General features: G+C 41.2%; 2 protein-coding genes across 5 annotated transcripts in view; both read right to left on the bottom strand.

The window, feature by feature from the left end:
* Window positions 1-215: 215 nt before the first annotated feature.
* MAGOH (mago homolog, exon junction complex subunit) lies at window positions 216-3,911 on the bottom strand. The gene is made up of 5 exons (XM_082225714.1): window positions 3,743-3,911; window positions 2,406-2,464; window positions 1,615-1,725; window positions 1,187-1,269; window positions 216-441 (listed from the first exon to the last, which is right to left on the bottom strand). Exons 1-5 carry the CDS (start codon window positions 3,867-3,869, stop codon window positions 342-344), a joined length of 480 nt encoding a protein of 159 aa, XP_082081840.1. The 5' UTR covers window positions 3,870-3,911; the 3' UTR covers window positions 216-341.
* A 2,565-nt stretch (window positions 3,912-6,476) lies between these two features.
* Window positions 6,477-13,714, bottom strand: part of LRP8 (LDL receptor related protein 8) — a 203,104-nt gene continuing 195,866 nt past the window's right edge. For all 4 annotated transcript variants that reach the window (XM_082225617.1, XM_082225619.1, XM_082225616.1 and 1 more), the window contains one exon: window positions 6,477-12,724. In XM_082225617.1, coding sequence (XP_082081743.1) covers window positions 12,686-12,724 — 39 coding nt within the window. In that variant the 3' untranslated portion in view covers window positions 6,477-12,685. The remainder of the gene's footprint in view (window positions 12,725-13,714) is intronic.

The raw sequence follows: 13,714 nt of genomic DNA, 5'->3' as shown, positions 1-13,714 counted from the left end.
CAATACTGCACAGGAATATCAAATATCTAATCCTCATTAAAACCTCACTAAAAAGGGATAGATTAACAGATACTTAAAAATGTCCATTGTTGTGTTGCTGAACCTCCTCTTCCCTTCCCAGTAGAAATTAAGCCAACCATACTTAAAAAAAATCTTAATGCTTTCCCCAAAGTTTAGTCTTGATAACAAACACATTTTAAATAAAAAGGAAAAAAAGCTTTTTAGCATTTATTAAATTCACTCTGTAAAAAATCTGACACACATAAAACCAATGAGAGATAAGGAATGGAAAGTGACCCCACCGAAAGAAACTTTACAGTACAAATTTAAATCCATACAATTTAAATTGGCTTAATCTTGAAGTGTAATCCAATGAGACTGAAGACGAGACACTTGAGGTCCTGGACAAGGTAGTAAAACACTCTTAGACCTTCTGGATCCCTGAAGTGCAAAAGGAAAAACAAACAGAAATAAAATATTTTTAAAATATTATGTGACCAATTCATAATCATACTCTGTTTCAGGAACTCAGTATGAGAATCTCCTAGTCACTTATCAAAATTCAAGCATCTTTTGGTAGTACAGTGGTAACTAGGTTTGCGAACTTAATCCGTTCTGGAAGTCCATTCTACCGAGGTGTGCTTTCCCTAATGAGGCCTCCTACCGCCAATGCCCTTCCACCGTTCGGCTTCTGTTCTTAGACCAAGGTAAAGTTTGCAAAGCGGGACACTACTTCCAGTTTTGCAGAGTTCGTAAACTGAATAGTTCGTAAACAGAGGTGTTCTTAAACCACTGTACTGCAAGATTTCTTTGGCTGGCTTTTAGCAGCTGGGGATAAACCAGATGGCTTTAGTAGGGCGCTTATGAAAGGTTTTGTTTGTCCTCAGGGTAGAATGAGTTAAATGAGTGAGCAAATAATGCAATGCCAAAGCTGAGACAAATTCTACATGCTGTTCTTCAGGTTTGCTAAATTATTATTACTTAAAATCAGTGTAATAACTGTATTTCCAGCTTGGCCACAAATACATGGTACAGCATTTATAAAGGCATCTTAAGCAAGACAACCGGACAGAGCTGCACTGCTTCTGCCTCACCTTCTTCCCAATCCGCTAACAAAACTAGCTTAGTGAATAGTCTTCAAAAAGAGCACTACAACGGTTGTAGCGGCTGGTCAAAGAGCACTTACTTGGACTGATTTACATCAATAAGAGAACCAATTTTTGATGTGGTAAAAGAGATGTGTTCATCACCAATTACAATTTCAAGCTCCTGGAAAAATAAATAAATAAATAAATAATTTCAGAGCACTGTTTGAAGATCAATAATAAAATGACCATTTCACACCTACACACCTACACACACACACACACAGAGAGAGAGAGAGAGAGAGAGAGAGAGAGAGAGAGGAGAGATATGGATGCCTCGTTCCCACCTCCAATAACTTTTTCCCAGATGTCTTTCAAGATCTACTCCAACAAGATATTCTGTTCAGTAGAAACAGATATAAGATTTCTACCCATCTGTTTACAGAAATAGCAGCTGCATGTGTAAACATTAACTTCTGTACACCTGTCAACTTAAAATATTTATATGGGAAGCCATGAATTTGCTAACCTGCCGGCCAACTCTGTCAGGAGGCGGCCATAATGCATCATCTTCTTTCGTGATTTCACTGTCATCGATTATCCTCTTTAACTCTTCCATCACACTTTTGTGTACGTAGGCCTAGAGCAGCATGTAAATAGTAGCATTTTAACTTTAAAATAAAGTCTAGTACAGAAATAAGTGTGTGTTGTTTGCTCACTACTGTTGTATTAATTTATTTTGATCAACAACTAAGTACATGTTTTGCTATCCACTGGAATGAGCTCAGCATATATTGGCCAAAACATCTGCAAACAAATTTATAGAGTGAATACTAGATGTAACTTTTGAGATACAGACATAGATTATTTATGACATTTTTTGAAGTTTGCAGATTTTTACTATCCAAATACATACACTTAAGATGTGTGAAGATATGTATAGAAACAAAAAGCTAAATTCTATTAGCTACAACTAAATATTTTGAGTCCAAGTTTCAATAATACAGCTAAAAGGGGAACATTAGATATGTAGTAAAAGACAGTAATAGGCAAATTTAATGGTTTGCATTGGATGCACAGTTATATAAACTCAAGACATCCACTGGTCACTCTAAATCACAAAAATACAATTAAAATACACCTGCTTAATTTGTTTCTATTAACTAAATTAATAAAAATTAAATTAAATATGCATTAATTAGATTTTAACACTTATATTTTATCTTACATTTATATTTTAATTTGTGTTGTGAGGTACCCAGAGAACTCACACTGTAGGACACAAAAATTCTATAAATTATTTAAACACAGTCAACTTACTTCTTTTCTGATCATGACATCATTTTTATAATTGCTGTTGTTTGCATATCTCAGCTTCCCTGTTGAAAGAGATAATATGACATTCAACACTACACTACACTACACTACACTACACTACACTACACTACACTACACTACACTACACTACACTACACAAAGCAGCAAAGCAATACAGAACTTGGGCTTAATTTAATTCACATTTTCCCCTTTAACTTGTGTCTGCAAAGTCTTGAAGGGGCTAAAGAAGGCAATGGGTTGAAAGTCAGGCCAGGGAGATAACTGTTGCCCAGTGACTTAAAAACACCTGGTTTCTGCGCCCCTTTCTGTTCAGCATCCACACATCCATACACCCTAGATACAACCAAGTTCTGCAGGCTCACAAAGACCATTACTCGCAAGTAGAGTTTGCTCCCTGCAAAGGGAAGTGTTCTGGACCACTATAAAGAGTGACTTGCTCCCTCCTCAGTCAACTAACAGGGAAGGGGTGGGGGTGTACGATCAGCTTTTCAGTGCCTTCTCAGCAGAGAGGATGCTTTTCTCTCCAATTTCCCTCTCCCTTGATCCTCTCACCATAAACTCTCAAAAGGATCTTATTCTAGCACTCCTGCACCGGCAGGAAAAGACAGCTCTCGAAAACCCTCTGTCAAAAACTGTAACTTACTTTACCCCACTGAGAGTTTCACATAATAATAATAACAATAACAATAATAATAATAATTTATTTATGTCTCTCCCATCTGGCTGGGCTTCCCCAGCCGCTCTGGGCAGCTTCCAACAAAATATTAAAATACAGTAATGCATCAAACATTAAAAGCTTCCCTAAACAGGGCTTCTAAAAGTCTGGTAGTTGTTTTTCCTTTGACATCTGGTGGGAGGGCGTTCCACAGGGAGGGCGCCACTACCGAGAAGGCCCTGTGCCTGGTTCCTTGTAACTTGGCTTCTCGCAATGAGAGAACCGCCAAAAGGCCCTCGGCGCTGGACCTCAGCGTCCAGGCAGAACGATGGGGGTGGAGACGCTCCTTCAGGTATACTGGGCCGAGGCCAGCCTGCCACTAACCAACCCCTCTTGTTACTGAAATGCCGCTCTCCCCAGGAGCCACCTTCCTCTCTTCGGCTAACTTTTCCCCGACCCCATTTCCTTTTCTCAACGAGCAATACCCCCTTCCCGCCTCCCTCCACGCCAACCCCCCCCCGGGGGGTCTCTTCTCCCTCCTCAGGCGACAGGCCCCTTCGTCCCTCCCAGGTGCAAGGGGCTCCCTCGCTCCTCCGTCCCGCCAGGCCTCGTATCCCGGGGAGATCCTCTCTCGCCTTCCCCAAGCGGAAACCCTGAGCCTCACCGTCAGGGCGGAACTCGAACTCGAGAAACTCGTGGCCGAACTTGCCCTTGTGCCCAACGTAATAACGCAGATAGAAGTCGCTCGCCATAGCCGCATATGCCCCACCGGCCCGCCGAGACACCAGCATGCACCGCGCACGGGAAGCTCCGTGCAAGCGAGCGCGGGAAATGTGCGTCACCGAAGGGCAGGGTTGCGCAGGCGCACACGGAGGAATCAAGGTTTTGCTTGTCGCGGGCTTTACGGCGCGGTTCAAAGACCATAGAGATAGAAGAGTTATAGAGTCAAACGCCATCTCTGTCAATATCTATGTTCACTTCCGACTTTAAATGCCCTGCTTTAACTTCCAATGCGAAGTGCAAAGGGCTTTCGCCATAGTGATGACGAGGGTCAAGTAGAGCGGAGCCACTAGACCCAGGCCGATGTATAGACTTATGTTTAGATTCATATAGGCTGCCTAGCTTCCGGGCTCTTTCCCCGCTTTTGCATGTTTATTGCGGGGCAAAATAGAGTATGGGATTTCTATATCTTTTGGGGGATGAATTGTTATTAACAGCGATAAAAAGCAAATTATTATTATTATTATTATTATTATTATTATTATTATTATTATTATTATTTCAAAGCAGGATTTTAGAGTGCTGTATTTGTGAATTGCACCTCCGCCCCCTAAAAAGTTATAGCAAAGCGGAGCCCCATTAAAAATAATGAATGGGGTTCTGCTGAGAAGAAATGCTTCTACTGATCGCTTTCCAGCCCCGTTAAACGTTGCGGTTAAACCCAGCAACTCTCAGAAGAGAGCGAGGGCAGAGCGTCCGCATTTATGGGGTGCCAACCTAGGCAGGGTCCTAACACGAGATGACTAGCAGTGATTCAGTTGGGGTTGTCCGGTTAGCCAAAATTTCATATTGGCCTGACAGGTTACAAATCCGCGAGGGGTGCGCTTTAAATTCTGGTGGTTATTTTTGAAGAGAGCCTTCTGCCCCCCACATATGCTCAGACGTGCTCTCCCTTTTACACAGGATGGGAAGGCGTTTGGTATATGCTCAGGAGCAACCCTAAATTTATCCAGCGCCTCATTGATGTAGCGATGGAGAAGGCTGTACGGTGTCTTGTTTCTGCAAAGTTGCTAAAGGCACTGAAGTCCTGAGACACACAATGTGGCAACTATATTGTTCACTATTCAGCCAGGATATGTGAACTGTTTATGGTCTTTCAGGGTACAGGAACGCCAAAATTGGTGCCAGGAATTCAATTGACTTTAATTGGGTCACCAAGTAGAGATAACCTGGATTAAATTCGGATTTGCATTGAGCACTTGAATTTGTATTGAATCCACGGCATTTCAGTGAACAGCAAAACTATAAATCCCATTTGGTGTGTTGTGGGATTGAGGAAGGAATGTATGTCCCATTTCATCTCTTGGGAATCTTCCAAGTGCATACTTGAAAGACAAAAGCACATTGTGCAATTCAGATACAGCATATTTGGAGGGTGGGGACGTAGAGAAGAGAGTTATATTGGTGTTACAGTCGCCCTGCCCCTAGCATATATATACTTGAAAAAACAAACAAACCCAGTGCAGATGTGCGCGATAGGAAATCCACAACCAATTTTAAAAAATGACAGAAACAAGTTTTACTAAATATAGATGTCATTAGAAAACAAGAGTGTTTTCTAATTATTTTGAAGTTGGCTATGCCAATTGATGTTGTCTGTCTCTTTTTCTAGAAAAATAGCACTGGCATAAAGGTTTTTTTAAAAAAATTAAAGTTTGATTGACTTTAATGAGACGTCGGGCTACCTTTGAAGGTGACCCGGAAACTACAACTAATCCAGAATGCAGCAGCCAGACTGGTGACTGGGAGCGGCCGCCGAGACCATATAACACCGGTCTTGAAAGACCTACATTGGCTCCCAGTACGTTTCTGAGCACAATTCAAAGTGTTGGTGCTGACCTTTAAAGCCCTAAACGGCCTCGGTCCAGTATACCTGAAGGAGCGTCTCCACCCCCATCGTTCTGCCCGGACACTGAGGTCCAGCACCGAGGGCCTTCTGGCGGTTCCCTCACTGCAAGAAGCAAAGTTACAGGGAACCAGGCAGAGGGCCTTCTCGGTAGTGGCCCCCTCCCTGTGGAACGCCCTCCCACCAGATGTCAAAGAGAACAACAACTACCAGACTTTTAGAAGACATCTGAAGGCAGCCCTGTTTAGGGAAGCTTTTAATGTTTGATGTATCACAGTATTTTAATATTCTTTTGGAAGCCGCCCAGAGTGGCTGGGGAAACCCAACCAGATGGGCGGGGTATAAATAATAAATTATTATTATTATTACTTACTCCTAAGTGAATATATGTTGGACTGTAGCCTAAGTAGCTTTTCTTTGCAAGTAGCTAAAAGGTACAGTTATTGAGAGAACTGACCAGTTTCATGAGAGGAAGACTGGTGATGTTAAAGTCTACGAGTCAGAACAAGCTTGTAAATAACCACCTGTGACATGTAAAATATAAATCAAGGCAAATAATTTTTGTAAATGTGGAAGCGTTAGTCCTCCTGCTTGCTTCCAATTTAGGCCAATGACATCCTACAAATGGTTAACCTAGGTTTGTGTTCATACTGAAATTAGCCATTTGTGCTAAACCCATGTGTAGGCTTGTGTGTGTAATCTGTCAAGTTGATTTAGGAGCAGTTTGATATTTTCTTCAGCGGTGGTGGGTGTCATTAAACAAAACAACACATTACAATCTGCCAATAAAAAAATTTAATCTCTATAGAAACAGTGCACTGTCTTACAAATGTATTCATTTGGTTTTCAGTACCCCCTACTGATGTAAGTACAGCAAATGTTATAAATAGCAGAGCCCTCCCACATCCCAAATCCCTAGACCTTTTGTTCAGAAAAACAGAAACACAAAAGGCACCAAGCAAGAACGCATCCTAATGGAACTTCCATATGACAAAGACAGAGGTCAGAAATGGTTACAGTGTTAAACAAGATTATAACGCTCCCAATTAACACATGGAAAACAAATCATTTTTTAAAAAGAAAATTTGGTTATTGACTTGATTTAGTTACAAATCTGTCAAGTTGGAAAGCAGGAAAATGTCACATCATAGTAATTTACAATGATTTGGGGGGTGGGGAATTCCAGCCTTTTTACACATGGGATTTATACAAGGTTTTTATTGTTTTTTCTTAAAAAAGTATCAAAACTGTAGAGCCTTCAAATCTATTTACAGATTGAGGTTAGTTACAGTTATTACATACAAAGATCTCTCCTTGTTATTGTTCTTCATGCACATAGTGCATGACCTTGTAGTAAAATTAACAATTGAATCACATTTTCTTTTCTCCCTCTCCAGCTTTCTTCAAAAGTGTGTATTTACTCATAGGCCTCTGTTTGCAAAATCTAGCAGAAATGGGAAATATTTGTTTCTCAATACGTTATAAACAAAGGGCATATCTTTCTGAAGGTGCAAATTATACTACATCCTTAAAAAACAAACACACACTCTTTTAATGGGACCTGTGTGGCCAGTTCAAACATGATTTCATCACTCATTTGTCATTAAGAGATGACTCACACATGTGACTGAACTATCACAGATTTCATATAAAACAATACTTTCCATGAGGACAGTCCAAACATTCAGCTGGAGAGTCATCATACCACACAAGTAATATATAGTGGATGTGTAGAACCTTTGACACTCCAGATGTTGCTGAACTACAACTCCCATGAGTCCCAGCAAACATTGGGATGATGGAAGTTATAATTCTGCAATGTCAGGCAAGCCAAAGGCTCCCCACACCTGATGTATAGACATGTGTGAAACAGGTGACTGACTGACTGTGAAAAAGGGCTGTGCACTGAGTACTGAAGGTGTAGCAATCCTTACATTTTTATGAGTAACTACTATTGCCTTCCTCCCAAGTGCTGCTTAATAAACTGCTTTTGCAACTGGGAGATGAACCATGGATACCAGAAAACTCTGACCTGGTTTGCATGTCATGCTAAACCATGGCTTAGTACAATATGCATGTTAGAAAACAAGCACCTCTTGTTCCCTTTCTTCCTGCACAATGGGAAGGACGACTTCAGCAGTGTTTACTTTTCATTTTTTGGCTTGCTGTTGGATGCGAATCTAGGATTGTGGTTTACAACAAACACCGGTTATTTAAATTTATTTTAATTTAACAAGCCAGCTCACCCATGATTTGAAATTGACTGCTTTTGAAATTGACCTGTTTGTTAAATTTCAGTTTTTGGTCTGCATCCAACAATCAACTGAGACTGTGTATTTATTAATGTTTACTTCTGCTCTAGTATGCTCACTGGTGTTTGAAGCCGAATACATATGATGTTATCCGCAATATGTATCTTGAGAAATAATGCTATTTAATGCACTTTCTCTCAAATCAGCTTCCATCTAATTTGAAAGTATAAACTGTGCTTAAGCTGAGATATGTACATTGGAGATAACTGTTGCAGATGTGTAGATGACAACTTAACTGAATAGTTTGATGCAGGGGAACAAATCAGATAACAAGCATTGGGTGGAGACATCCCTGCTCCATCTCTGAGGTGTATAGTGGTGTAAAAAAAAAAAAAGTGACTCGAAAAGGAGTGTGGGAAAAGGACCTTGCTGCGTTTTAAGCTGCTAATATGCATATAGCCTGAGAGGTAGTAAAAATGAAAGTAAACAGTGCCGAAGTCTTCTTCCCAGCCACATCGGTGGAAGAAAGGGGAGGGGGAGAGTGTGTGAGCCTGATGCTCATTTGGGTTTGTTCCAGCTCATGCACCTCATGCTAAGCCAAGCTGTCATGCATGCCAAAAGCAGTCAAAAAGTAGAGAAGAGAGGCCTTGTTAGACCAGCATTTGTTGGAGAAAGAATGCAAACTTGAGTTTCAAGTATCAAATAGTTTGGGAAGTGTTCTGCAGTAGATTTTGAAAAAATAAAAACCGCCAGTGTGTAATATGCAGAGTCCACACATAAATATATCCATACATCACATCGTGTCTGCAGTGAAACATGTGAGGCATTTTGTCTGAGGTGGCATAAAGCAATATGAAAACAGTGCCGGCTGGACTTCATCTGCAATGGCTGCTTACCATACAAAAGTCATCACTTAAATCACTTGAGGTGAAATCCAACATAGTGGAAGTGAGCTGCTGCTTCTCATCACTCCCCTTTGCATGTCCCCTAAAATCTGCTCTGGAGAGGTAGCGGACCTCCAGAGCAGAATTTTTGCGACAAATAAGGGGCTAGAAGGAGGATAAGAGAATCCATAAGAAAAGTATCCATTGTGCAAGTGGATTTCTTTTATGAAAGTGGGTTGGCCATTATGTTTGCAAAATTATTTATTTTCTGAAAGTGATATAGAAACAACAGTGTGGCCTTTATAAATCAAACAGTCACATTTTGTAATAGACTCAAGTATAAAAACAGCAGATTTTTATTCATAACGATTAAACTTCAAATCAAAGGCCTGATTCCACATCATGTTCAGTGTTTCCTGCAAGATGGAGATTCCTTCATAATGTCAATCCAGGGTTTTAAGTTACTGATGTTAACTTGAGACTACTAAGCAGTACAAAATGTCTGTTCAGTTTTAGTGGGATTCTTGTGCTAATGGATCGGTCTGAAAAGACTACAGATGAACTGGAAACTTTGCATTTTACAGGAGCTGCAGGAGAGTAACCTCAGGGAAAATAACCAGAATGATTGCAGGTTGGAGGGTCAGTGGCCGTAGACAGCTACAGAATTATATGAATTCAACAATTGTATGGCTTTCTGTAGACATCTGAAGACAGCCCTGAATCGGGAAGTTTTTAATGTCTTCTTGTGTTTTTTATATTCGGTTGGAAGCTGCCCAGAGTGGCTGGGGCAACCCAGTCAGATGGGTGGGGTACAAGCAGTAAATTATTCAGCCAAAAGTTTAATTAGACCTCAAAGGTTCAAATTCCTGTTGTCATGAAGCTTTCTGGGTGACCTTGGGCCTGTCACTCACTCTCAGCCCAACCTACCTCACAAGGTTGCTGAGAAGATAAAAGGAGGAGGGACTCACATGTGTTGCCCTGAACTATTTGGGGGAAGGGAAGATAATGATAACGAATTTTTATCTTGGGTTGAATAATGGCCAGACTGTCCTGGACTCTGGGGGAGTACATTTTCTGCTTTCCCATATCTGCTAGCTCAGCAATTTTCAAACTTTCTTCAATGAACCCTTTGCACTTACTTGTCTACTGAGGAATTTTACGCTTTGCAATTACTTGTCTATTGAGGAATTTTACGCTTGTTGCAGGGGATTCTGGGGACATGTTTAAGGATGAATATTCAGACCACATGGATCTTTTTGGTCCTCACAGCCCATCTATTGAAAATGCATCCCAGGACACATTCCAAGCTCCCCTACAGTCATGGATTGCAGGGGAAGATCAGTAATGGTGGCCAAGATGCCCTTCAGGGAAAGTTTGTGCTTACTGATCTTCTCATTGAGGAACTACTGATAAGGTTTACAGGAAGAAACTCTTGAGTACTAACTGTTGCATTAAACATCAACAGCTTTATATAAACAAGCAATGACGAGATAAGCTGCAGCATATTGCACAGAAAAAAGTGAAGTCCCGACACACAAGCTAATTTTATACAGGGTGTGTATAAAAACAGATCAACATGTTTGGATGAATGAGTGCTTCCCTGCCTCCAGTGTGGCTGTGAGGAGCTTGGGAGCCTTTGCTTCTGATTTCAATGAGCAGCAGTTCAGTGTGTCATTTGCACCCTAAACTATGGTTAGTGTTAACTATGGTTTGAAGTTGGCTGTTTCAAAAGAGCCACAGTTAAAATTAACCACAGTTGGCCCAGTTCAGATGATGCACTAAACTGTGATTATCTCCTCCTAGCAGCTGCTCTGGAGGAGAAAGGAAGAATATGAGCCTGAGGTTTGCTGCAGCTCATTCTCATTATGCTAAACTATGATTAAGTGTGATGCATGTCTGCACCAGCATATTTTCATGAATTCTTCAACTTCTGCCTTTGTCTTAGCTTGCATCTTGGCACCCTGGCTAGGTGTTTTTCACATGCAGGTTAGTACCTTGTTAATGTTGCCCAAATATATACCTCTCTTATTTCTTTTTTGAGAAAGAGAAAAAAGGTATTTCTGTTTTTGAATAATCTAGGCTCCTTGACATTCCCAGACATACCTCAAGTTCACTGATCACAGCAGATGGAAGCTGCACCCTAAACCCCTCCACTTATGCACACTGGGAATTAGGATTGCTCAGTTACTTCCGAGTAAACATGCATAGGGCTGCATTTAAGTTTCTCCCACCACCTCATACTAAAGCTATTGGTACAGAGATGGGTGCAAGGGTGAATTGTTATAGCAGCATGAATTTGCCATGATTTAAACCACCCCACAAAGGAAATTCGTGAGGAATTGCATGAATGTAGGGAAATGGGTACAAATTAAGACCAGTACAACAAAGCACAAAGCTAATCAGAGTGAAGTAAAAAACAATGTAAAGTTGTGCTGGTGTAGATATACCCTTGAGGGCATAATATTACTCAGCGTCATTTGTCTTACTGTTCAAAAGCTACAGAAATCTGTCATAGGAAAGTGTTCAGATGACCTCTCTGGATACCACTGTCACCTTTATCATTGACTTTTTTGTCCTGTGTGCTGTTGGTTTGGTGTTTTTTTTAAGGGGTGTGGGAGGTATAACCAAATCAAAACTGAGAATAATCCATGGGGCAGAGCAACCCAACTCACCCCCATTAAGTGTAATCTTAAACATGCACACTTTGAAGTATATTCAGTTAAACATAACGAGACTTCTTTTGAATAAGATTGGCACCCTAAACTTGCTAATGTATGTCTAAACCTGCCAGATTAATGGCTTGGGATTGCAAGCATTGCCCTCGATGTCTGTGCTGAGGTTCTGGGCTTCCCCATTCACTTCAGTGGAGGACACCCCTTTCTGTGCAAAGCTGTTCCCTCCATTTACAATGAATGGGGAATCGTATTCGGGAGGTTTACCATGTGTGTGAGTGAGAATTCCTGTGCCTATGAGGATTTCCTGGAGTGCAACAATTGTGCAAAGATGTCTAAGCCATGAGCTGGTTCATCTGCCAGGACAGAATTTGGTTTTGTTCATTATGGGGGCACATTTGTTTCTTTGACAGTCATGGACTATCCTAATGTAACAGCTGTAATCCTTACTCAGAGGCTTTAGATTTCAAAGCAAAATCTTCCACAAAACATCCCTTAAGAATTTTATTACCCTATTTCCCATAAAGATGGGCTAGTCTTTCTAAAATATATTCATATATATATATTTATATATATATATACTTATTTATATATGTGTATGTCTATATACCTATCCAGTGTAGATAGGTATATACACAGATAATCTATGCACAGCGAGCCAAGCATACAAAAAATAAATACTCTCATCCTCTAAGTGTATGTACAGAACAAACCTTATATCCAGAATTTGTTAATAAATATCCTAAACGGCTTGTATAGACCTCTTTTTTTCCTTTTCTTTCTTATGTTGATGGATAGCCACAAAGTATGTCCGACATTTTTTACAAAATTTCTATAAATATAGCTTTTAAAAATGACACATATGCTACCGACCCTTGGGTCTGGCTGGTTCTATACACCGAGTTAGTAGCCCCACAGTAGAGCAGCCTCCTCGCCATTACGGATGGATAGTGCAAGAAGCTTAAAAGGTGTATAAAAGATTATACATACAAAACTCTCACATCCTTTGGATGTTTGCAGTTCATTATTACTTTGTGGTTACCCTTCTGCAACATAAATAAACCATTAAAGGAGAGAAGGAGATAAAAGAAAGTGGACTCCGTGATCCACAGCAGGCGTGTTCAGTGCATATCTATCAATCCACCGGCTGTGGGGTTGGTGCAGGTGCGGTCCTCATGGTAACCCATCGTCTTCTAGGCTTAATGCTACACGCTGTTGGGAAGGAAAACAGAAAGGTGTCAGTGTGACGTTAACATATATGAGAGAGTGCTGGAGGGGAAATAGTTAAATAGGTTGCACAGACAGGACCTGGGGGGTGGAGTCAGTGGGACTATAAAACCAGTTCTGGGAGGAGTTCGTTGGGAGTTGTTGGTTGGTTTTAGTGGGTTGGCTGGTTGGGAAAGGCAGTTGGTAATAGAGAGACAGTTAGGGCAGTGGGTTCTTGAGTGTGGGGAGGTAGAAGAGATAGAGAGAGGGAAAATAAGGCTAAGAAAGTAAAGAGCAACAACTTTTGGAATGCTGTAAAAGTTTGTTTGTGTCTGAAATAAAATACACTCTTTTTATTAATTGAGAAGCTGACTGAGACTGAAATGATTTTACCAGGGAGGACCTGGATGGTGGCAGCGGATTAGTGGTGTACGGATCAGTAGTCCGTGAGACGACTGGGGGCTCCGTACGAACGCCACAGTCAGTGCCTCTAGTTTTGGTGTGATGTGGGGAAGAAAGGAATTGCTTCATGGAAATCACAATGTGGGGCAGAATACTGGTGTCATGGACTAGCTGGATGCAGAGAAATGGTGGGAGGCACCAGCTGGGAAACCCCCAAAGGAAGCCCCAGGGAAAGGCTCAGAGCGAGGGGCTTGATGGTGGGACGATGGCGACGAGTGTTCAGAGACAGAAGAGGGAGCAGAGAAGGAGGAGGTGTCAGAAGCTGAAGAGGGAACAGGGTTTGCTGAGCAGGAAGAGGCTGTGGCAGAGAGCAGACCAGACTTGGAGGCTGAAGCGGAGGCCAGTCAGGGATGATGGGTACTGTAGTATTACATCTGGAGGGCCAAAGGTTCCCCAGCCCTGGGTTAGTGGAATGTTTTAATATTCGGAATCAAATTCTGACATCCTCATTTATGCGCCATGGTTTCAGTGTGGCTGCTCATAAGGTAGAGGACAAGAGTACTGTAAAAATATGCACTCACGTTTTAAGAGTCT

The sequence above is a fragment of the Podarcis vaucheri genome, assembly GCF_965113315.1.
Source record: "Podarcis vaucheri genome assembly, chromosome: 6".
NCBI classification, from domain to species: domain Eukaryota; kingdom Metazoa; phylum Chordata; class Lepidosauria; order Squamata; family Lacertidae; genus Podarcis; species Podarcis vaucheri.
Note: the sequence above shows the minus strand (reverse complement) of the source record. Positions and strands in the feature narration are given on the sequence as shown.

Coding starts and splice junctions, on each gene's coding strand:
- MAGOH (XM_082225714.1), bottom strand. CDS start 3,869: ATGCTGGTGTCTCGGCGGGCCGGTGGGGCATATGCGGCTATGGCGAGC. Junction 2,465..3,742: donor GTTCGAGTTCCGCCCTGACG/GTGAGGCTCAGG, acceptor CTCTTTCAACAG/GGAAGCTGAGATATGCAAAC. Junction 1,270..1,614: donor CTGACAGAGTTGGCCGGCAG/GTTAGCAAATTC, acceptor TTATTTTTCCAG/GAGCTTGAAATTGTAATTGG.